The sequence below is a fragment of the Periplaneta americana genome, chromosome 1, assembly GCF_040183065.1.
Source record: "Periplaneta americana isolate PAMFEO1 chromosome 1, P.americana_PAMFEO1_priV1, whole genome shotgun sequence".
NCBI lineage: Eukaryota > Metazoa > Arthropoda > Insecta > Blattodea > Blattidae > Periplaneta > Periplaneta americana.
In genome coordinates, this window is record NC_091117.1 from 54,965,638 (window position 1) to 54,991,663 (window position 26,026).

A 26,026-nucleotide genomic window follows, 5' to 3' on the forward strand; every position below is an offset into this window, starting at 1 on the left:
GAAGAAATCGTGGCAATTGCACCAGCTATGACTGTGAAAGTGATGGCGAACATCAGAAAACGCCTCGATGCCTGTATTGAAAGCCAAGGACATCATATGGATAATGTTGTTTTACATAAATAAACTGCATGCATTGGTGAATATGTTGATAACAATAAATTTTTGATTTGATGAATCTTTACAATTTTCTTGCCATGTGAAATCCATCCGTTCTTTCTGACGCACCCTGTATATGAGCTATTCACTGTATAAGACGATTAAACGGCTGAATAAGAGTTTTTTAGTAAGATCGTAACTGTTTAGACCTGACTTGATGGCGCTAGCGTACCTACTCTTCTTATGATTTCGCGTTGTCAGAATTCTGAATATAAGCCTAATAAGTATCACATAGCCACAGGCGTAGCTCTGTCGGCTGAGGCTCTTGTCTGCCGATTTGAAGTTGCCCTCGGACGTGGATTCGATTCCTGCTTGGGCTGATTTTTTCCGTAAGGCAAATGTCAGGTAATCTATGGCGAATTCCCGGCCTCATCTCGGCAAATACCATCTCGCTGTCACCAATCCCATCGACACTAAATAACTGAGTAGCTGGTACAGCGTCGTTAAATAACCAACTGAAAAAATCACATTATTACTTAAACATTGCACTACGGTTAGTTTGTAACAGATCAGAAAATATGCGACATATGAGTGTGTTGTAAACCATTGTCATGGTAGTCTGGTGTTGGTCGATGGATCAGATTCGTGGGTTCAAACCCGACAGAGGGCGATGAAATACATAGCATGACTTTCTTTGGGAGGAAGGTGAAGTTCGGAGGCTCGTATCGTCGATTAGCAGCAGGTGAATTATTCCTTATCCTGATAGAGGCTTCCAGGAAAAATTCGCCGAATATTTCTCGCCAATGTTGAATTTTGTCGCTGAAGAATAATCTTTGCAGTCGAAATCGCCGTTAAATAAATTACTACTACTACTACTTATATTACTACTACTGCTACTACTACTACTACTACTACTACCACTACTGCCACTTATATTACTACTACTACCACAACCACTATTACTACTACTACTAATGTTATTACTACTACTACTACTACCATCACTACCGCTACTACTACTACTACTACCATTACTACCACTACCGCTACTGCTACTACTTATATTACTACTACTACCACCACCATTACTACTACTACCATTACTACTACTAATACTACCACCACCACTACTTATATTACTACTACTACTACCACTACTGCTACTACTACTTATATTACTACTACTACTACCACCACCACCACTGCTACTACTACTACTTACGTTACTACTACTACCACCATCACTACCACTACCACTACTACTACCACTATGACTCACTACCGCTACTGCTACTACTTATATTACTACTGCTACTACTACCACCACTATTATATTACTACTACTACTACTACTACTTATGTTACTACTACTACCATCACTACCACTACAGCTACTGCTACTACTACTAATATTAGTACTACTGCTACCATCACTAACATTACCGCTACTGCTACTACTTATACTACTACTACTACTACTACTACTACTACTACTACTACTACCTGTGCATTTCGAATTGGCGGATCATGGTCACGTACAAAAGTACAAACCACGCACGAGCCACTGAACTGAAAACTGTGAACTGAAGCACTGGTAATTCCGGCTATCCCAGCTGACTTTAGTTGAGGAGAATTGTCAAGGTTTGGGTGAACACACGCGGCAAATGCAGTCCATTGCTTGATCTTGAGCCGCCAATTCGAAATGCATAGATAATAGCATCCTTTCTTATTTTTGATAGTAGTAGTGGTTATCTCTTACCAAATAGGCCTACTCGTGAAATCTCATCAGCAGCATCTGTTGAACTGTCACTTGAACGTGGCTTATCATCAGCTTATCTGTTAAAGAGTCGTCGTTTGCTTTGCAATGTTGCACCTTCTTTCTACACACTGCAATAATTAGTTACGAGCTGTCTTTCAATTATGTTTTCCACTGCTATTCTGTTTGCTAGCGATGTGATAGATTGTTAAGTTAATATATACACTTTCTTTCCTCTCTTTATTTACATGTTTACACAGTTGTTTCAGTAGGAGTCGTTCTTTGAGTGTTGTAGTTAAACTGTCAGCTTTTTCTGCCACAGAACGGGACTCGAACCCACAACCCTACTGATCAAGCGATATAGATATGCCGTGCTCAGAACTGAATAACATTGCAACACGTCTTCCTTGGCGATATATTACTTAAGTTGTTCTTAAACTTTATGCCCGGCAGCGTACTGCATCGGACATTGTTGCAGACAGGACGATTTTGTCTCGGACGTCTGATGTGGTGGTGACCACACGCATTGTTATGAGCTCCAGCATACTGCATCGGACAAATGTCCCGGACAGGACGATTTTGTCTCGGATGTCTGATGTCACGGTGATTACACGCATTGTTATGAGGCTCCAGCATACAGCATCGGACAAATGTCCCGGGAAGAATGTCCAATACTGCAGGCCTATGAGTTCGAGGACCGCTTTCATATGATGTGCATTTTTCCGGACCCCCAACTTTATATTTTGCGTAGTACAAATAGGCCTAATAATTAAATAAGTCAACGAAAAAAAAGGAAGAAAATATTTTCATATACAGAGTCAGGAGAAAAGTCGCATTGTGTGAGGGATAATAATATTGGTGATCCTGAACAAAAAAGTTTATATGAACACATGCCCTGTTCTTAACAGTATCTGACATACAGCTGTTTTAAAATCACGGGCGTCAGTCTCGTGTCCTTCATTAGCACTCTTATGCGGACGCAACCAAAACGACATTAGGTTGTAGTAGGATCAATGAAACGTATCCTGGACGTTGGATCGGTCGCGGTGGAGTCATTTCTTGGCCACCGAAGTTACCCGACTTTACTCCATTGGATTACTGTGTTTGGGGTTGGCTTAAGAGCAAAGTATACAAGCGCAAAGTGGAAACAAAGGAGGAACCTCTCGCTCGCATTTTACATGCTTGTGCTCAAGCAAAGGAATGTCCGAATCAGCTCAGATCAGCAACACAGCAGCTGTCTACAAGAGCTGCAAAGTGCATTGAAGTTGACTGTGGACTTTTTGAACATGTTCTGTAAAGAAAAGTACACAATTAAACAGAACATAAGGTAACAATGTTTTAATTTACTATCACTGCACTTTTTCCGTTCTTCATTGTTTCCATTAGTTTTCTCCGAAACCGTTAAGAGCAGGACATATAAACTTTTTTTTTCAGAATCACTTTGTACAACGTTACACCCGATTTAATGCAAGCATACCCAATGTACAGGAAGTAATACGAATATTATTGTTATTGTTTTGTAAAGTGTGAGTAGAATTATTGTTACAGTTATGGTTTGTTTTAGATAACCATGGCATTGAAACAAATAAATAATACTTCTTGCATTCAAAATCGGGCGTAACTTTTTATACACTTGGTTTAAGCTATTCTTCAGTAAATATTTTGTTATATTTTTATATCGATTAGTTACTGTTCACAATTTTTACTCATAGGTCTAATTGTTTTATTTAACAGATTTTTTAAATAACTTGTTAAAAGTGCAATATTTACTTAAACATTTTCGCCTCTATTTTGTAAGACTGTGTTATGTTATGTGCTAAAATTCTAAAACATACACATACACAATTAAAATTTAAATGTCATGATTGCAGTATTATCAACAGCTCTTATGTGATAATGCCTACTGCAATAATGTAATTTAAATTTTAAGCGTGTATATAATGTTTTAGAGCTTTAACACGTAATATACCACAGTGATCTGAAAAGACGAAGGCTTAGAAAATAAATGCGAAAATGTTTGTCAAATAAACATTGTACTTTTAATGATAACTTATTAGGCGGAAATTTGTTAAGTAACACGAAAGTGTGAATAAAAATTGTAAAGAATTCTTCAGTAAAAATAAAGTGTTGGCATTCAAAGGGAAACATCATATTAGAAGTGAAATAGTAATAGAGAAAATAACCGAGCAGTTTGAAAAATATTTTCTTAAAATTTTGTGGAATGCCCCCCCGAGCACGAGTGTGTACTCTTTCTGGGGATGCCAGAGTATTTTTATAAAAAAAAACGATGTATCTTTGTTCTAGCAATAAATTATTATTATTATTATTATTATTATTATTATTATTATTATTATTATTATTATTATTATTATTATTATTATTATTGGCTCTTTGATAAAAGAACTGAATTGTTGCAAATCACATAAGGCATGTAGTAACTGAGAAAGTATGTGTTCCTTTCGTGCACTCATTTTTAGTATCGCGACATGCAAATGAATGCAGGATACAAGATATTCAGCACTGTGTTTGGATGGCTTACTTCTGGCCGTCCTGTTGTTCCAACAATAGTCGACAAAACAATAAATGAATGGCCGCACGCTCTATTTAATTTATGACGATTTTTCAGATTTGCCGTTCAATTTTATAATGTATTCTATTCAACTAGCGAGCATGAACGATCACATTAAATGTTTATAATTTTTCAGTGTGTGTTGGCAGTAAATACGAAGTGCAGTAGCTGTCTTGACTTCAGTTCACTTGTTAATTTCTTTCCAGTACTGTAGACTTATAAATCCGTGGTTTTACCACAGTCTAGTATCTACAGTCACGAAGCTTGAGTTGTGAGGGTGCTAGGAACAATAGACTGTGCCGGTACTATTTCGCATTGTCTGTAATGAGGCGATATTAGCGATCGTAGTTGTTAGGAACTATCTAGCATGCATATTTACTACGTATTGAGCTTCGTGACTTTATACTAGTCTGTGGTTTCACAGAACTGCACTTCAAAATTGTGTCTGTGGGGACTTCTACTTATCATATAGTTAAACTTATTTAAAAGTATTAGTAAAATACAAGAGGACTAATTTTATTGAGATCGTAATTCAGTGTTTTGGAGTACGTGTATCACCTTTTGAAGAGTTTTTTTTAGGTAAGTGTCTACAGAGTGTTATAATCCTGTGCGCGATGCCTTCATAGAGGAACAAGGTCTACCAACCGGCTACTGACCTATGTTCATATGTCCCAGTAGAGATGAACGATCATGGAACCGGTATGGTGTAACGTGTGGTTAGTTGTCTACGATGGTTCCTTAAAGCCGTTGTAGTTGGCTCGCGGAACGGGATTTTGCTATTTTCTCTAACTTTCTAAATTCATTAGGGCGTTAGAAACTTAGTATACATTTTTACTTACTTTTATTTTGAATGATAGGTTTAATTGCACAATTACGAGCCCGTATTTCGAGTTAAAAATAAGTTCATGAAGAAAAAACAGTTCTATGATAACACTGCAGAAAGGGATATTTTTGTATAAATGTTTTTTATAGTGTGAAATTTATGCGAGTCAATAATAATAATAATAATAATAATAATAATAATAATAATAATAATAATAATAGCTTCTTTGGCCATTAAAGATACAGGCTATGTCAGTGGTTCCAAACCGGTGTGTCGCGCAGCCCCATGGAGTGTATCTCGAAATTTTGTAATTGAAAAATACATTTTATGCCATCTAGAAAGTCTCTTCACAACGAAGTCTTTGATATGATAATTTTATTTTGATACAGGCTTTACCAATGAAACAATGCTGTCCACACCTGTGGAGTAACGGTCAGCGCGTCTGGCCGCGAAACCAGGTGGCCCGGGTTCGAATCCCGGTCGGGGCAAGTTACCTGGTTGAGTTTTTTTCCGGGGTTTTCCCTCAACCCAATACGAGCATATGCTGGGTAACTTTCGGTGCTGGACCCCGGACTCATTTCACTGGCATTATCATCTTCATTTCATTCAGACGCTAAATAACCTAGATGTTGTACAGCGTCGTAAAATAATCCCCCCCCCCCAAAAAAAAAAAAAGAAACACTGCTCAGTTTAATTTTTGTGCCTGGCGATAATTCGAATGAAAGTGAACACCTGAAACAATGCTTAGTAATTCGTTTACTCTTCCCACTTAGTACGGTAATAAACAAAGTTTAGAATCGTCAGAACATATTGGTCAGTTTCAGTATATACGTGTGGGCGGGTAATAGTGCGACTAGGCTATTTTATCAAAAGTGCTTTATTTAGATTTTATTATTGACAAATTTTTTATTCGAAAAAGACAGTCTGAATCTAGTTCTGAGTTAGATGGCAACAGTTCTAATTCAAATAATGTGAGCGAAAATTCCCTTCAAGGTTCACAAAAACGCACCGCGTTCCATAAATATAATGATGAATACTTGCAATTTGATTTTACGTGGTGTGGAGATAATATAAACAAAATCCCGAGTGTCTTATATGCGGAAATATTTTGTCAAAATTAATCGATGGTGCCGAATAAACTAAGAAAGACATTTAGAACTGCTGTTTTCAACGTCATACTTATGTGAATCAGCATTTTATACCATAAAAAACAGTGAAATCTAAATGAAAGGAACAAACTGCTGCATCTTGAAGATGATTTACTTGTTGGCTTATCAATCATAAGGTCACGTATAGATAAACTCTGTGCAATCCACAAAGCGCAGACTTCACATTATTTCAAATAGGTGAGTTTTAAAAAACGATAATAAAGCACTATTTTTATTATTAATAAAAACGAATAAATGTGTCGGGATATCGTGGACGTTCAGTAAAGTGTGTCGTCAGTCAAAAAAGGTTGGGAACCACTGGGCTATGTAATAGGCCATGTCACAGAAACTAAAAGCAAAAAACATATTACACATTAAAAAATTCATGAAAACTATAAAAACTATGATCTAATAAAAATATTTTAACAGAAGCTTTAAAACTGCTATTCTGTGTCTTGGCCAGTCTACAAGTGGGAGTTACGAGGATATCTATCATTTTGAAAAAGTCGACATGTGCGTAGCTTTACTGTACTGCATATCTTCACATAGGGTAAGTGGTGCTATAAATAAAACAAAGGGAATAAAGGGAGACACGAGGAAAACAATAAGAACAAGGCGGAAAGCAAGGGGGTACAAGGAGAAGACAATAATGCAAGGAGAATAAGAGAAAGCAAGGCGATCAAGGGGAAAGTAAGGAGAATAAGGGGAAAACGAATACAAGGAGAACGGGAAGATAAGGGAAACAAGGGGAATACTAGGAGAGCAAGAGTAATACTAGAAGAAACAGAGAATACAAGGCGAACAAGAGAAATACAGGAAAACAAGGGGAAGACGAGGAGAACAACGAAAAGACAAGAAGAACAAGAGGAATAATGGGAAATATATATAGGGAAAATTTTAATATATGAGGAACAAGAGAAATAAATGTAGAACAAGGAGAAAGCAAGGACAAGGAAAATGCAAAGAAAACAAGGGGGAGAGAGACGGTTGCATTTATATATCGTCGTGTGAATGCAAGAACTAGGTAACTTGATTTTTCATATTTTATGACATTGCCTATTTACTTATTTATTGCACTAAGGAATATGTCTCGTTTTCATTTACCTATTTGTTATATTGGAAAATAGATGTCGCTAGTATCGTTCGATCAGTTACCAAGTTCTTGCATTACATTTTGTGCGATGTTTGCTATGCTATAAAAGAGGTAACTAAAAAACGCAAATTTCGAGTTACCTAGTTCTTGCATTCACACGACGATATGAAGGTCAGGTATCACGGTATCCCGCCATATCTAGTGAGGAGAATGACGTATTTATGCGTAAAATAAGTTCTTATGAATTTGTGTCTTACATTGAATGGTGGTGAAGATAAAGATATTTGAAACTCTAACGAACAACAAACTACTGGTTGCATTTTGTTTACGTTCTATATGAGTCTTCGTCGGTGTCTTGCGGTTATCGTGCTAACCATTAGATTCGAGGTCAGGTGGTTCGCCAGCAGTCAGCTGGTCGGCCTTGGTCCTTCTTGAACCACGGATTACTATTAACTTATTAGATTAGTATATACCACATAATAGAAGTAGATGACTTTACACCCCAAAGATTCGTCTGAGGATTTTTTTACGTGCTTTTGTAGTTAAGACTTGTTATTATGAACTAAACATTTCTGTGAACATACAGCGTGTTCGTTTGTTTTATTTATAACAAGAAAAGAATACAAAAGTTTAGATAACTCTTATCTTACGTACACACTTTCTTGATAAACTGATTTTCAAACGCTGAATGTGAACTAAATTTATACTCTTAGAAAACGGCCTGCATTCAGACAAGACCGACACCGTACAGATGGTAAGACAGTATTTTATTTCAGCGATAGAAATGTAGAAAACAGAAACCACTAAATATCGATAGTTTTACAGTGTGACAATATAACTAATTTCTCTGTAAATGACATTTAGTGTAATGAAAAATGGTAAATGAATACAGTACCTTTGAATATGGCACGAGCTCGGAAAGAGTTTTCACTCTCGGTTGCACCACTACCGTGAAGTTCAGATGGAGATTATATAGACACTTAAATATATTATTCTCGAAAATTAATGTCCATGCGTATACTAAACCTTAATACGGTGCAGTAAAGGTTAAGTCCATAATAATATTTTGAACATTATAGCATACTCTGTAGGAAGTATTGCAGTTTACTATAAATTGTTTCGACGATGAAGATGTGTACGAAGAGGACGGCAGTGAAGTGGTGGTCATGGTGACGGCAATAGTATTGCTGACTGGCGTTAGCCACGTGACTGCCGTGAGTTTCGTCTTTTCTTGATTTTCTCCATGCTGTTTTGTGCAAAATCAATTTGTTGTTTTCCCAAGCCATGGTCGAGACCAGTTTATAGCTAGGATTAGGCCTACCGTTAGATATCTTACATTTTGTGCTTATAATAACTGGTTAGATACCATGCGTTTTATGAAATAAAATGGCCGATTTCAGTGTTAAACATGCCTTTTTTGGCGGGTATTTCGTGAAATAAGTTGTCAGTATGGTTTGTTATGTTTAACTCTCTTATTTTTTGTTTGTTTACATATATCGTATATCAGTATCGCCAGTCGACTACAGAAATTAGTCTTTTTCGATAGTCATAGAAAAATTACAGAAATATTGGCGTTACTAAGAGATTGACTGAAACAAAAGCTACAAACATGTTTGTAACAATAGCACTGAATTAAATTTTGGTGCGTATTTCGTAGTCTTGCGATACAGGGATATATTTCGTGGTTATTGACATATGTCGCACAATGATTCAAATTTTGCAATATTTCGCAAGTTTGTTTTCCTTAAATATTATTTGAGGTACCCAGAAGAGTAAATGTAGGGGAGAGTTGGGTAGTATCGGACATCGGGTAATATCGGACAGTGAGTTTCTTTCATCTACCACACGATGATAGTACCTGATTGACATGCTTACGTTTCTGTGATGTCGCATACAGAAACGTAAACATGTTATTCAGGTACTACCATATGGTGGTAGATGAAAGAAACGCACCGTCCGATATTACCCGATGTCCGATACTACCCAACTCTCCCCTAACAAAGAAAGTAATTGTGGAAATGTTAACGCGTATCGCCATTACCAAAAACTACGGTCCTTATATAGCTACTAGCCTCTGATTGAAGTTCTGCCTGATACGTGCATCTATTTCACTGCGTAGCAAATTTTAACTTTTTTTTGCACTGGGCATGTGATACCTGTTTTCTGTATAAGTTGAATCTCCTGAATACGAATATGACAATAAAAACAGTTGTTGATCACGGTTTTTGATAAATTTTCGAATTTATATTTATTCAAAATACTGCTTTGTATAATGACAGTAATGTTAAATATTCATTGTTCAGGAAATTACAGCTTTCCTTTTCTGCATTTTCTTTTATATTGGTCATCGGGTAAATCACGAGATAAAGTTCAACAATAGTCTGCTAGCATATTGGTACTCCACTGTTCTTGGTATCTTTTTTCCATAGTTGAAATTTCTTGATGAGAGCGCTCACCATGCTCATCACTGAAATCGTCAAAATTCTCGGGGGAAAACTCAAGATGGGAGTGAAGGAAGTGAATTTTCAGGCACGTGTTACAACCCATAGTTTCATACGCCAACAGTAAATTTTGCACTAGTTCTTCATAGTTCTCACTTCTACGGTTACCCAGAAACTTTAATAAACCTCCTTGAATGCAATCCAGGAGGCTTTCTCTTTTTCTTCCAACAAAGATTCGAAGTGATTGTCCTTCATTATTTCTCTAATTTGCGGTCCAATGAGAACTTCCTCTTTTATTTTCGAGTCACTAATAGCAGGTAATTTTTCCTGGATATGTTTAAATGTTTCAGTTTTATGATTCATCCCTTTAACAAAATTCTTCATTAACCCTAACTTAATGTGTGAAGGGGTGAAATTACTTTACTTTGAGTACAAGGGGTTTATGTATAATATTTTTCTTTCTTGGCTCTAGTGATTGTCGTTTTATTTTATAATGCTTATCTCGAGCGCGACCGTCCCATTCGCACAGAAAGCAGCAAAATTTTGTATAGCCTAATTTCATTCCAAGAAGCAATGCTACAACCTTCAAATCCACACATATAAACCATTCGTAATTTGAATATTATCATTAAAGCACACTTTAAAGAACTACACGTCTTACACAGAATACTAACAACACGGAAATCTACTGGTAAACTGAAGCGATTTCATATAGTGAATCTGTTTCTACCCCCCCCCCCCAAATGTAACCGAAAAGGGCAATAAAACAATTTCCGCTTCTAGAAGTCGTTTTGACAAGGTGGTCTATTGCAAAATATAACTACAGTAATGTCATTAAATCTCACAGTGAAAGAAATGCACATCTCAAGTAAAATCAGGTAAACTCAAGCGAATTCATACCACGAACCTGTTTCCCCCCCCCCCCCCCCTCCAAATAGACTCGTAAAAAGGCAATAAAATAATTTCCGTTTCTACAAGTGCTTCTAACATGGTAGCCTACTTATACTAATATTGTTTTCACATACTGGGTCGTCATATTTGCAAAACAAAGTAGTCACAAACGAAATACTGTGATTTTTTAAAAATAGAATGCATATAAAATTAATTATATTGTGCATCTCGAAACCCCGAACTGATGAAACATTTTGCTCGTTATTTTTTAATTCAGGAGGTCGAAATTAGTAAGAATTTGTTAGTTTTATGTCTGGCGCAAAATGGCTGTTGACCAGTGTTATCAGGCAGTATATCTCACTTGACGATAGTGTCAGAGGAAAAACAATTGTTTGTATGCATCTGAAGTCTGATTAGTGTAATATGTAGCTAATCAACGATGTATGCAATGGATGGGGAAAGGAACTGGCCACTCTATCCCATTATCTCCTGGCCTAGTTGCCTCATAAGTGGTGCCTTGTTGGTGTCACTTGTGAGGTTCAAACCTGTCTTCGGACAGTTGACGAAACAATAACGTATAGTTATTGTGAGCAGTGCATTTTTGAGTACGCAAATGATTTCATGTAAGGATATTCGTGAATGAAAAGAAACCATTAACTGTAAAGGAGAAACTTATTGATAGAGAATTGAATTAGGTCTACTGCGAAATGTGTGAAATACATGAAAAAATTGTGTCAGCTGATTTAAAAAAAAAAAGAAGCATTTGATTGTAATTGGAGAAAGTAAATAATATATATAACACGTGAGTTCTAATAATAAATGCTACAAAGTAGTGGTTACCTTGGTGTTTAATGACTAAAGGCCGGATTTCTAAGCAAAATGCATATTCTTTTCCACATTTCTAAAGGTAAGCAGAAAGATTATACTTCGTAAGACACACCTAGATAAGCAGTTTTAACTATGTTAGTGAGTATAAATGCTTATTTCGTAGGAAAACGTTTTTGCTTACTTATTTTACGATTTTAAATTAAAACAGCATATTTCACTCCTAGCCGTCATTTGTCACTGATTCCTTTTTTTTTTTTATTGGCAAATAAACAATTAACTTCATTCGAATGCGTAAGAAAGCAATGCTAGGGTATGACCCAGGATGTTGTGAAATAATACTGCGTAGTACTAATTAGGAGAGAATCTTGGGATTCCCCGCCAAGCTTCTGCGACTAGGCAGGTCAATCGGTTAGAAAAATACACAAACAAAAGGGTGCCGCACGAATCTACATTGCGCAAAAACTATATGCCACAGTGTTTTCAAGAAGTAATTTGTAATATTCAGGATGAACTGAAGCACGAAAACACATGGATTTCTATTGATGAAACCACAGATTCATCGGGACAGTGCGTGTGTAGTGCTGTAGTTGGTGCAATGGAAGGAGGCAGCAGATCATTTCTTCTTAATATACAAATACTTGACCGAGTAAATCATTCCACTGTTGCAAAATTTTTCGACTCGTTACTTTTCTTGTGGCCAGAAGGGGTTCGGTATGGCGATGTATTGTTATTTCTCAGTGATGCTGCTCCGTATATTGTTAAAGCGGGAGCTGGATTAAAAGTTCTTTACCCTAAATTAATTCACTTGACGTGCCTTACTCATCGTGTCGCTGAAACTGTTAGAAGCCAGTATAAAGACGTGAATCTTGTTGTTTCCAGCGTGGAGAAAGTGTTTATAAAGACACCGATTAGAATTAAAAAATTTCGTGAACTCCTTTCAAATTTGTCTTTACCTCCTCAGCCAGTCTTAACTCGATGGGGTATGTGGTTACAGGCTGTGTCATACTACGCGGAACATTTCAGTGAAGTGAAAAATGTTTTGAATTCCCTAAATGCAGAAGATGCAGTCAGCCACAGTCCACAAATATTTTGCTAAAAACGGCACCCAAGAAAAGATTTAGTACATCCATAACCGTTTCTCCAAAATACCCGACATTTTAAAGCATTTAAAGCAGTTGGAAGCTCGAAATAATTCCTTGGAATAATCACTTTCTCTGATAGACGAAATTTCGGTAACATTATCTTCAGAAACTCACGAGGTTACAAAAATTGCGTTCGACAAACTCAGTCAGGTATTACAGAAAAATTCCGGTTACAAAACACTGTGTTAAATTTCTAAAAAAGCTTTCTGGTGAAGAAACAGTTATTGAAGGTGCTTTTCACATGCGACGTTCACTATACAAATCATTCTTCACTGACAGACGCAGGAGCTTCACACAGGAAAATCTTAGGATGACCTTCCTTGTATACTGCAACAGCCTTCAATACGGTTAGGGTTCTATGAAACAAATAATTTATCATATTTCCGTGTATTCGTATTTGCTTACTTTGGTGCTTATTTTCACCATTTTTCTTGCTTATTTTACTGTTTCTGTATATTCGTTTTTGCTTATTTTTGTGCTTATTTTCACCATTTTTCGTACTTATGTGCTTGCTTATTTTACTGTTTGATTGTGATTAGAAATCCGGGCTTTACTAATGACAGACTAGTGCTTCTGAACATTCCCTGTCTATAGTTCGTGAAAGTAATGCTATATCATCAGTTGTCATTCAGCAGGTGGAGGCGACAGTCGATAAGTTATCGTAATAAGTTTCGTTTAAAGGAAGTGAAACTGGTATGGAGTAACTTTTAGTTCATATAGATTTACTCAGTTCAATATTATTACTGCATATTACTTGGTTTCAAATGCCTGCAATTACGAATGTTTTTTATTGTTGCTATAAATTTATTGTGAATACTCCAATTACGTTGTAGAGTTGAAAGTGTTCTGTATGAGAAAGTTTTCAAAGCCCATTGCTGTCGAAAAGGTTGGAGGGGGCTTCATCCGTTTTGAGATTTTATGTTGCTTACCGTTATTTTTGTTTCTACGTTTTTTAACTTATTTTGAGTATTTTCTAATAGTAAATACCTTAATGCCACTCATTTGTGTAGTATTATTTAATATGTATTTTGGTCCACACCTGTGGAGTAACGGTTAGCGCGTCTGACCGCGAAATGAGGTGGCCTGGGTTCGAATCCCGGACCTGGTTGAGATTTTTTTCCGGGGGTTTCCCTCAACCCAATATGAGCAAATGCTGGGTAACTATCGATGCTGGACCCTGGACTCATTTCACCGGCATTATCACCATTTCATTCAGACGCTAAATAACCTGAAATGTTGATATAGCGTCGTAAAATAACCCACAAATGTTGGTTTTAGTTCTCTCATAATTCTTCTTTCTTTTTGAATTCGTTAGTATAATTTTAGGCTCACAATTTTGTCAGAAGTTCTATCCATTGGACTGACTATAGGCCTATTATTCTTCCAGCTTCACGTTTGGTATAAGTTTCCTTGTGTGCGGTATTATTTAACATGTATTTTGGACTTCACATAATTATTTTTCTTTGTTGAATTCGTTAATATTCCGACTCCACGTTTGGTATATGACTTTCCATTTGTGTGGTAGTTATTATTTAACATGTATTTTGGTTTTCCTACAATTCTGTTCCCTCGTGGAATTCATTAATATTCATTTTTAGGCCCACAATTTTATCAGGAGCGCGCGGTAGCGGCGTAACGTTGCAAGCTAGAAGGTCGCGGATCGATTCCCGATGGGGTCATGGATTTTATCTTTGATTTAATCCTTCCAGTCGCACTGTGGCCCTGGAGTCTACTCGGCCTCTAACAGAAATGAGTACCAGGGGCATTTCCTTGATATGGTGTATATGATATGATACATAATGCAATATTGTATATGATATGATTTGTGATATAGGCTATGTCATGGTATGTGGCGGATGGTATGTTATTGTATGTATGATATGATGCATGATATGATATATATATATGGTATGTAATATGATATATGACCTATATATGATATAAATAGTATATGATACGATATGGTATATCATATAATGATACAATATGGTATATTATACTGGGTGTTCAGTTCAAAGTGTGTCATGGCTCGCTTAATGCCGTCATGTGGCTAGCCGATGAGCCTAGAGAATTCAATCTTCCTACACTTCCGCAGAGGTGTATTACTTATGTGCAAGAGAAGTTCCCTAGTAAGTACGGCGTTCATTCAGAAGAGTACTTGCCGATACGTACGGTAACGCCGGTAGTGGCAGGAATGTGAACTGTTTCGAAACATGTACTGAGGTGAGTTTTTTCTTACTGTCGGGATATGTGGAGAGGGTTAAGACGATTACTTACGTATTTGTTGACATTAACTTCGACTGTCAACATGGACACGGAGCATCTGATTTGTATTGTGGATGTTGCCGTACGCAACCGATGTACGACTTGCCCGCGCAAAACACAGTTCGAAAGAGGTTATGGTAGCACAGAGACCGTATAGACCGCCATCTGTTGCTACGACGTTCAAGTTATACCGTACACGTTCTCAAGTTCAGATTGAACGCCTTGATTGATAGGCAACTTCTCTGACACAAAAGCTGAAACTCGCTTCAAATCGCTGACTCATCTACAATGACGTCATGACACTTTGAAATGAACACCCAGTATTATATGGTATGATATGATAGGGTAAACATTGGTAATTTCGTGGCAGTGGTTATTTCGTGATACTTTTTCTTTGCTCTTTCGTGAACTAACCAATGGTGTTACGAGATTCAAATTTCCGCCAAGGGATTGCATATGTCGTCCGGTTTCCAGAAACATACAGTTACGCTTTGTATGACTATTGTAGCTCCTTCAGTGAGCTTTTATGTTTGGAGAGAGCAAGTTAGCGTCGATTTCTCAGGCGTATAAATTTTGTGAATTTTGTAATTACATTATAGACTTATTACTAAAGTTAAGCATATGATATTTGGTACAATGATTTATTATATCTTAATGAAATTTTAGAAAATGTTTTTGGAATTTTAGATATAGCTGTAGTCGCCATATAGGCTTAGATTTACTGATAGAAATCTTAGCTGTTTGAGGCGAAATTTTGTTGAGCATTAAGCGTTACAGTTTATACTATTTTAAAAATTGTATTACAATAGGAGTTTTAGAAATCTGAAGATAAGATGTGATAACAAAAAAGAAAAGGGGGACGCAATGGGTTCAGTGTAGCTTCTGTTTGATTTGTTATCATACTAAGTGCCAATGATAAGTGCTAGATGACTTACTTGCAAGAATTGTGACAGAAGATGAAACATGGCTCCACCATTTTGGACCGGAGACAGAGGCAGACAATGGAGTGGCATCATGCAAATTCACCAAAGAAATATAAATTCAAAAGTGCACCTTCGGCAGCAAAAGTTATGGCTACTGTGTTTTTCGATTCAGAAGGACTCTTGCTTGTGGACATCATGCCACACGGAACCACGATTAATTCTGACGCGTATGTGGCAACTCTCAAGAAACTTAAAGTTCGATTGAGTCGTGTTCTACGACATCGGGAGAAGCAGGATGTTCTGCTATTGCACGACAACGCACAGCCATAATATGTAAGTCATAAGACCACAGACCAGATCAGAAAATTCGGATATACAACACTGAAACATCCGCCTTACAGTCCTGAACTGGCACCGTGCGATTACCATCTCTTTGGTAAACTGAAGGATCCCTTCGCGGAACGAGGTTAGAAGATGACTCCCTTGTGCACGCTGCTAAAGAGTGGCTCAGACGTGTTGGTCCAGACTTTTATCGTGCTGGTCTACAGGCCCTCGTTCCTAGGTTACGTAAGGCAGTTGAAAGGGATGGGGATTATGTGGAAAAGTGACATTTTGTTCCTGAAGAATATATCTACATTCTGTGAAAATAGCAAAGCTGTAGGACAAAAATATAATTTTTAAACAAATGTTATACATTACTTTTGGAGTTACCCTAGTAATATAGGCTATAGTAAAGTCCGTAATAAAAGTGTTCACCCTTTCAGGGCAAAGAAGATCCCTTTTCAATTTCAATTTTTACTGTGATTTCATTTTTATTGTGTGTTGATATGTATTTCTATGTTTTCTTGCTATGAATATTAGACGGAATTACTATGTTTGAAGTCTTGTAACAATAAATGAGAATTTCATTTGACTTTAATGAATTTTTCCACAATTCTTCTACCTCTCACGAAATTATCAATGTAATATCACGAAATTACCAAGGTTATCACGAAATAACCAACCTTTTAGCTTAAGTTGTAAAAGTGGTTTTTGGCACTTGTTCAAGAACGTGTCTAATCTTTTATGTCTCCAGATTTGTACAGCAAATTATCGTCTTTTAGATGAAAAAATCGGAATATGGATATATTAACACATTTGCATTTTAAATTAATTTTCATGAAATTATCACGAAATTACCAATGTTTACCCTATATGATATGGTATTTGATATTTATTTATTTGTTATTGAACATAACAGGCAAAGCCCAGTTACAATGTTCAAGACTGACAAACTAATTAATTTTATAAAACATAAACAAGGAACAGGAAACATACACTTACTAAAAACTGAAACAAAATAGAAATAAGAGAAAGAAAAAAAGAGAAATTGAAATAAGGTGTGAAAGTAGCTTCAAATTAACCAACAACAATATTCTCTAAAATATGATAACAAATAATGATGTATCTAGAGAAATTCATATTGAAAATATCAACATTCGGATGAGGATGTAATTTATTGTATAACTGTAACATTGGGAAAACTGGGGAATTTTTGTGGGATTCAGTATTTGCCCTTGGTATGTAAAATAAATTTCGAAATTTTGTATTAAGCTTAGGTATAGGCCTATGTAATGTTATATAATAAAATAAACCAACACAGTCCAACTTATTGTTAATAATTTTATAAAGAAAGTTTAAAGATTGACAATTTCGTCTAATTTGCAAACTAGTAAAATGGAAATGTTGAAGCATTGTAGCATAACTCTCATAAGTAGGATAATTATTATAATGTCTGTAATATAACCATTTTATAAATTTATTTTGATTTTTTTCTAGTAACATAATATATTTGTTAGTAACTGGGTTCCAGATAACCGCAGCATAGGTACTCTAATTTAGATCGAACAATGGAATTATACAAAATTATTATAGTTTTGACTTTAAATTTACAAGAATTTCTCATAACAAAACCTAAACTTGTATAGGACAAATTTATAATATTATTAATATGATATGAAATGTAAAATTACTCCTAAATAATATACCTAAATCTTTATGTTCATTTTCTGCTGGTAAAACTGTTGCCTCTATTTTATATGAAAATTTAATTGTATTTTTCAATCTAGAAAAGGTCATATGTATACACTTATTAATATTTATCATTAATACTCCAAATGTGTAAGTTTGTAATGTCTTTTTGAAGTAGCTTACAATCGGATATAGTTTCGATTTCTTTATACAATTTTATATCATCCGCAAATAATAAAATTTTAGAATGTTGTACACAATTCACAATATCATTAACAAGCAATAAAAACAATAATGGACCAAGATTGGAACCTTGAGGCACACCAGAATTTACTGTAAAAGGCTTAGAAGTATATCCATGAAAGTTCACAACTTGTACTCTTCCTTTCAAGTAAGATTTATGGTATATGATATGAAATGGTATAGGTCATTCATTATCTCGTGAAACCAAATGCATTCGTACGCCGTAACATATAGTAAGAATCTCATGGTGGAGGTAAGTGAGCTAGCTTGGTTATAAGTCGAAGCATAGTGAGGGAGGGAAGCTTCTCAGTCCGCTTTTTCTTTCCCTCACGCGCAGGTGGGTTTCACAAGATACGGATTGGCTTATATACTGTATATACACAAACAGGTGTACAGTGGTTAGTGCATCTTGTTTTGACCACTATTAACAATCAATTTTTTTCTCCATTCGTTCCTGTGCTCCCCATCTCCTTGTAAACCCCTTCTCATGCTTTTCACGTTTCCTTTCATCCATGTCTTCCTTGGTCTCCCTCTCCTCCTTTCTCTCCTCTTGGTATTCATTCCAGTATTCTTTTTGGAAGCCTGTCTTGTCATTCTCGTTATAATAAATACTCAATAATAATGTCACCGGTATACGCCACGGTTAGGACGCAGCTTTGACGTTGCGTGAAGACTATGATCGTGGATTCGAATATATAATCTTTTCGCTGTAAGAAAAATCCTAATGTAAACAATAGCACGTGACTGAAGTGAGGCTTCATTGGCCGCTGTTTGGCGCCATAGATTCTCAGTACGTGTCCCCGCCTACTGTTGTAGATACATTCTGTTTCATGTTAAACATTTCCCGATACTCTTCAAGTAGGTCTAACCTCACTGCTATGCATTCGTTTGCTTAGGAAACATTTACTTTATAATTACTATAATTGAATTATTTTAAACTTAGGTGTAAGGTCAATCGCTGTCGGACAAAGAGTTATTCCTTCCAATCGGAGTCGTCAGAACTATCGTCGGCAGGATTTATGACGAGACGGTCCACAACAGCGTCAGTTATCCCTTCCAGCTGGAACATGCAATCTGATTGACTTGCTCTGAATAGATAACGTTGGATTCAACTCAACTTCTTATATATACATTTAAGATTTTATGTTTTTCTCCGCTTTTGAGAGGGTTTCCACTCTTACGATTAATAACCACACACACCGCGGATGCAGAAGCCATTCTTCAGTACCACGACCTATAGTCTCGACGCTGTTATTTCCGGCGTGACTCCGCCTTTTTGCTTACGCCTTAGAAAGTGAAGGCTCTATAAAGTCTAGGTAGGTAGTATCATTCGCCATTTTTGTTCTTAAGTTGCCGAGCTACCATACGAGGAATCTATTTGCAACACCGTTAAACATTATCATGTCGTAACTCCTATGATAATAAATCAAACGCAATGTAATTGAGCAAATAATTGAGTGGCAAATAACGTCTTCGTGTGCTTTCTGCGAACGCCAACTAAAGAGCTAAAATGGCGGACGATTATATTAAGTATTTATCGAGCCTTAAGAAATGAATCAGCGAATCACAAGACGCACACGTTTAAATGTAGCCGACCTGCAACGCGATTGGCTGCCGGAAATTAGAGTGATAGGACTATAACGTGAACGACGAGCTCAAGCGGCGCCAGCTTGTTACAAGACCAGACTACCTCGGTATTACTGTTGGTATTTATCCGCGTTCGTAGTACATGACAAAATATAAAAGTAGCTTTTCTTTTACATAGCGTTTTACATATGAATGAAGTTATATGTAGTTATATGTTTAATCATATTTAACAACTAGAATTCAATTTTTATTTTCAAATAATACAAGATTATGGTTTCCAAATACGAACTATATTTTCCTGCGTAATGTGGGTGTTTGGATTGGGAGCCAATCACGGGTATGACAGCCACGTGCTTATGTTTACATTATGATTTTTCTTACAGCGAAAACAGTATAGTGTCATCTGTTGAGCTTTGTCCACTACCGATGTGATGTCTTATGTACTCTTAGGTGGAGTCCCGGTGTCTTGGAGACACAGTACTTTTGTGGAATTCCAATACGTATATAAACTTATCTGTTGCTAATGTGTAAGATTGAAGATACAGTAGCTACTTTACTAAGGGAAAGAATACCGTATGTACATGGAAATAAGATGCCTGACAAAAAGTAACAGTAATACTCGTAATATGGCGTAGTTTTGTAGTAATATTGACTTTTATATTGTTAAATTGGGCTATTTCAACTCCTAGTAAAGGCGTAATGTGTGCAGGACCTAATAAATTGAAGTAATACAATTATGGTGCTTTCGTAACTGATCTTTTATGATCCATATTCATTTTTTGTTCCAGAATGGAATTAGAGTGAACAGACTTTCGTCCCAAGTCGGACTACATGGCGGTATATTCCAATAAAGATGGTATGATTATATTATAAATATTCGTATTACGTACTTTGGTATGGTTTGCATTTATAATATTCGATTATTGTAAAATGTTCGATGCAGATGATGTTTTGTAACAATATAAAATGTAGGCCTACTACTTTTTCTACACAATTTAATCACACATTCACAAAGTAGGTCTGTGAAGTACTGTACACCTTAAGAGGACTGGGTAATGCAAGCATAGTATGGCTGTTGTGTATGAGTGACAAAATTTTGCTATTATTCTTCAACTTTTGAATCCATTAATTTGCAATCTTTACAGCATACACAATATTTGCAGGTATATTTTGGTTTTTAGATTGCCTTTCTATCTCAATAATTGATTTTATAAAAGTTTTTAAACCAGAAAAAATATCAATTAAAACCTGAAAAATGTTAATTAAATTAAATTTTAAAACATAGGCATATTTGGAACACTTTTCTCAGAAACCTTCTGCACTACAAGTTGCCAATAATTCAAGTTAAATCTGAAAAATATTGATTAAAACCTCAAAAATGTTAATTAAATTTGATTTAAAAACATGGGCATATTAGAAACATTTTTCTCAGAAACCCTTTACACTTCAGGTTGCCAAAAATTCAAGATGATTTCCAATGCAGTTGACTATATTTGCCGCCATTTTCGTCACACTATGAATATTTTTTCAATAGAAAAAAATATTCTCCATTCTAAAAAAGAACGTTTCTAAACTTTCATATTTGTTTTCATACTCTTCTGGCTGTAAAATCAGCAATAATTGTGATAACTATGTGAAAGTGGCCATGCTTCGTCATTACCATATTAAATAGAAGTTTGTAAAATTTCAGCCTTCTTACCCCAGTAGTTAATGAGCAATATGTTCCTTAAAATCCTATGATTTTAAGTTAAAACACTGAAATTTTACTTGAAGCAAGTAAAGAGATAGGTTTGGAAGTAAATCCCGAAAAGACAAAGTTATGATTATGTCTCGTGACCGGAATATTGTACGAAATGGAAATATAAAAAAAAATTGGAAATTTATCTTTTGAAGAGGTGGAAAAATTCTAATACCTGGGAGCAACAGTAACAAATATAAATGATACTCGGGAGGAAATTAAACATAGAATAAATATGGGAAATGCCTGTTATTATTCGGTTGAGAAGCTTTTATCATCCAGTCTGCTGTCAAAAAATCTGAAAGTTAGAATTTATAAAACAGTTAAATTACCGGTTGTTCTTTATGGTTGTGAAACTTGGACTCTCACTTTGAGAGAGGAACATAGGTTAAGGGTGTTTGAGAATAAGGTGCTTAGGAAAATATTTGGGGCTAAGAGGTATGAAGTTACAGGAGAATGGAGAAAGTTACACAAGACAGAACTGCACGCATTGTCTTCTTCACCTGACATAATTAGGAACATAAAATCCAGACGTTTGAGATGGGCAGGGCATGTAGCACGTATGGGTGAATCCAGAAATGCATATAGATTGTTAGTTGGGAGGTCGGAGGGAAAAAAGACGTTTGGGGAGGCCGAGACGTAGATGTGAGGATAATATTAAAATGGTTTTGAGGGAGGTGGGATATGATGGTAGAACCGGATTAATTTTGCTCAGGATAGGGACATATGGTGGGCTTATGTGAGGGCGGCAATGAACCTTAAAAGTAAGTAAGTATACCATTACAGATTTTACCTTGTTTAAAAGAGGTGCCAGCTAATGAAGTGTTAAATAACAGTTGATTTTTAAATGTTATTTATTGTTAACTATGTATAGGTCTCGCAAGCAGGGAATACCGATGGAAAGAATGCGAATGAAAGAATGCGATAAGGAAGAGAGAACGACAGGAAAGGTCACGAGATAGCTTGAATGATATTCAAGAGTAAGTCGGAAGAGAAACGACATCGACATAATGACATTACGACTTTAGTTTGTTCCATTGCATGCGAATACGTGTCTTGTATTGCACGGTATTATTATTTCATTCGTAAACGTATGTTGCGCATTTAATTAGCTTCGAATTTTTCTCTTGCTACGTTCTTTATTTCCACAGCGATGTCCTCATTTGTTCATCTTCTTGGAAGAGACAGTACTTCCATCGGCCCGCACCTCTCGCTCTCTCGGCGTGCTACATACACACGTCAAAACAGACAGCAACGCCAACATTGCTTTTCGGTAATCGTTCCTTGCGCGAGCTATAATTTTATTTTGTTTTGAATCCTCTTCAGAGCACGAGGTCACCCTCTTTCATGGGAGTGCTATAATTTTTGTATATTATTATTAATAATAAAATTGTTTACAGTGTTTGTTAACAATTATAAATAGTGCACCGGAATTAACATTTTGCCCACGGATACTATTTAATCACGATTTCGTAATCCCTGGTCACCACGCTTTTAACCGAGGTAGATACACTTTGTCAACGGAACATGTCCAGAAAACGTGTACAGTGTATGACTATATTTATTTAACTGCGAATCTTTTCTGACGTGCCAGAACAGCTGTATCCACATGTTACATACACAGTGCGATATTACATGGCTGCACAAGCACGTGCACATGTTATGTGATTTCATCATAGAAGTAATCAATCAAGTAATTAATATTATTCGGTTGAGAAGCTTTTATCATCCAGTCTGTAGTCAAAAAATCTGAAAGTTAGAATTTATAAAACAGTTATATTACCGGTTGTTCTTTATGGTTGTGAAACTTGGACTTTCACTTTGAGACAGGAACGTAGGTTAAGGGTGTTTGAAAATAAGGTGCTTAGGAAAATATTTGGTGCTAAGAGGGATGAAGTTACAGGATAATGGAGAAAGTTACACAACACAGAACTGCACGCATTATATTCTTCACCTGACATAATTAGGAACATAAAATCCAGACGTTTGAGATGGGCAGGGCATGTAGCACGTATGGGCGAATTCAGAAATGCTTATAGAGTGTTAGTTGGGAGGCCGGAGGGAAAAAGACCTTTAGGGAGGCCGAGACGTAGATGGGAAGATAATACTAAAATGGATTTGAGGGAGGTGGTATATGATGATAGAGAATGGATTAATCTTGCTCAGGATAGGGACCAATGGCGGGCTTATGTGAGGGCGGCAATGAACCTTCGGGTTTCTTAAAAGCCAGTAAGTAAGTAAGTAAGTAATCAATCTTTATTGTTCTTGCTTTAAGATAATAGTGAATTCCGGAAATCGTATGGAAAACATGATTATGAGGGATCACAAGCAAGCAAACAACGATAATTAATAATATTAATGAAAGTTTGATCTTACAGTACTAGATTTTGCTGAACTTGTAAAAAAATGGAAAAGGTATTGATTTCAGTATTCCTAGAAATGTTTTAGTAATGGATAACATATCAGCCTTTCCTACTTAAATCGATACGACAGTTCTCAGAAATTACCGCTTCCTTTCTCCGCCCTGTGTAAAAGATTACTTCATTGTTACTTTCACATATGTTTTACGAGTTTCTAAAAAAATCAGTGCCTTTATTGTATAGCTGCTTATGGTTTATTTTCTTGAGCCTTTATTCAAGACACATACATAAATGAAAACATTTCGTGTGCATCCAAATGAGACGATTTTCGATTCCTAGATTGCACACAGCCCCAAAATTAAGATATTTTACTTAATTTCTCAATGTTATGCTTTAAGTAGATAGTCTAATTTTTCACAAATTTTCATCAAATATCTAATCTGTCCTTGGATACGGCTGTGAAGTATGGTCATTGAAAGAGAAGATGGGGGGAAAATACAGGGACATCATTTTATTTTTACTTCAATTTTTATTGTACCTGAGTTTTTGAATGTACTTCACTCCCACCCCTCTACTAGTAAACTCCAAGCGTCCTCCACACAGAACCGAGGCCGCGTATGCAGTACTGAGTTAGTGAGTATAGTGCGTTCCAGAAAAATGTTCACGTTTTCCAGTGACGAAAGAGCTTTCAATATTGAATCTTATTTTCGCACAGGTACTGTCGTCCGTTTGCTTACGTCGCATCCCGATTTCCCCCACCTGCTTCTGTTCGCCCCTCTGTAAAGTCTAGTAGCTGGGCTGTCTTAGCTCTTTTCTGAAAACATTAATTTCTGTTGGAAATTGGACGTCTACGTAATATTATACAACTATTTAAAATAACTTAAATAAAAGGGCCTCGTTAAGTAATTAACTGTCACGTGATTTCCCCCCCCCCTTGCTACGACCCTGCGACAAAACCACTTGAATGGACAGTAGATAGCATTTCTGAGTAATTTTATCTTTTCGGATCGGGCAGAAGTGAAGACTGAATTTACAGTACGTAAGGTACTCTTTTATAGAGTAGGTATAGAATTATTTCAACATGAGTTACTCGTACGAAGGACGAAACTGGTAATTGGAATTAGTCTATATTGCGATAATATGCACAAAAGAACTTAAGCCTGTATGGAAATGAACGGCCACCATTTTCAAAAATGTGTTTAAATATCCATATTATGATCATTTTCCAATTTAACTTCATTCTCTATATTGTACGTTAATGTGCTGTAACAGTACAATATAGACTGCATAATTAATACGTCCGAATGGATAGCTCAATCCGTGAGCAAAAACACTAAGTATTAGTACAGTACTGTATTTTGATTAAACAAAAACCTAATGAAAATTATCAAACTCAAAAATGCGATATTTCCTAGTTTACATAAATGGATTAACTACTTTTCTTCCCTCCTATACCTAGTAAAGTGATTTGTATTTTACGCCAGTATCATCGAACTCGTGTCTTGGGCGGGGGAGCAAGTGGTGTTTCCGGTTCTAGACCTTTAATCCAAAGATATAGCCAGGTTGATATTAAAAATGTTAGTAAAAATAAAATGATGTCCCTGTACAACTTCAGATTGTACTACCTTTAGGTGCAATGTAAGAGTAGGCCTATTTCGATTCTATAGATTCGGAACGATGATGTAAAAAAAAAAAGTGGATGACGTCAAAAGATCAGAGACTCAAGGATGGAGTGGAGACGAGAGATTTAAAATGTGTACCTCAGTGGTATTGTATTATAAGTCCACTTTGTCAACTTTATTTATTTATTTATTCTGGTGGAGTTACGGCCATCAGGCCTTCTCTTCCACACCACTAGAAATACAACTACAAGAAAAATTATACATCTATGCAATTAATCTACAGTAATAACGAGTTACAGAATGAATATGACATAAAAAACAACTGAACATACAAACACAAATTGAAAGTAAGAAAAATTAGTCTAACATATTAAATGATGCAAAAAAAAAAAAAAAAAAGAACAAACAAAAAGTGAAAAACATATACAACAAATACAGACACAAAATAATAATGTCACTTAGCATTATTGTTATTAATTAAGGGACAATAA

At 36.0% G+C, this 26,026-nt stretch overlaps 2 protein-coding genes across 7 annotated transcripts in view; both read left to right on the plus strand.

The window, feature by feature from the left end:
* The window catches only part of LOC138696028 (retinol dehydrogenase 11-like), a 195,843-nt gene that overhangs the window by 61,354 nt on the left and 108,463 nt on the right, over nucleotides 1-26,026 (plus strand). The gene's annotated exons all lie outside the window — the stretch shown is intronic.
* The window catches only part of LOC138695925 (glycoprotein-N-acetylgalactosamine 3-beta-galactosyltransferase 1-like), a 135,982-nt gene that overhangs the window by 34,127 nt on the left and 75,829 nt on the right, over nucleotides 1-26,026 (plus strand). For 3 of the 6 annotated variants that reach the window (XM_069820333.1, XM_069820315.1, XM_069820323.1), the window contains exon 3: nucleotides 20,604-20,671. The exons of 2 other annotated variants lie outside the window; for them this stretch is intronic. In XM_069820333.1, coding sequence (XP_069676434.1) covers nucleotides 20,647-20,671 — 25 coding nt within the window. In that variant the 5' untranslated portion in view covers nucleotides 20,604-20,646. Of the gene's footprint in view, nucleotides 1-13,408; nucleotides 13,481-20,603; nucleotides 20,672-26,026 lie in introns of those variants that run through there. One more of the 6 variants, XM_069820304.1, reaches the window with a different exon arrangement.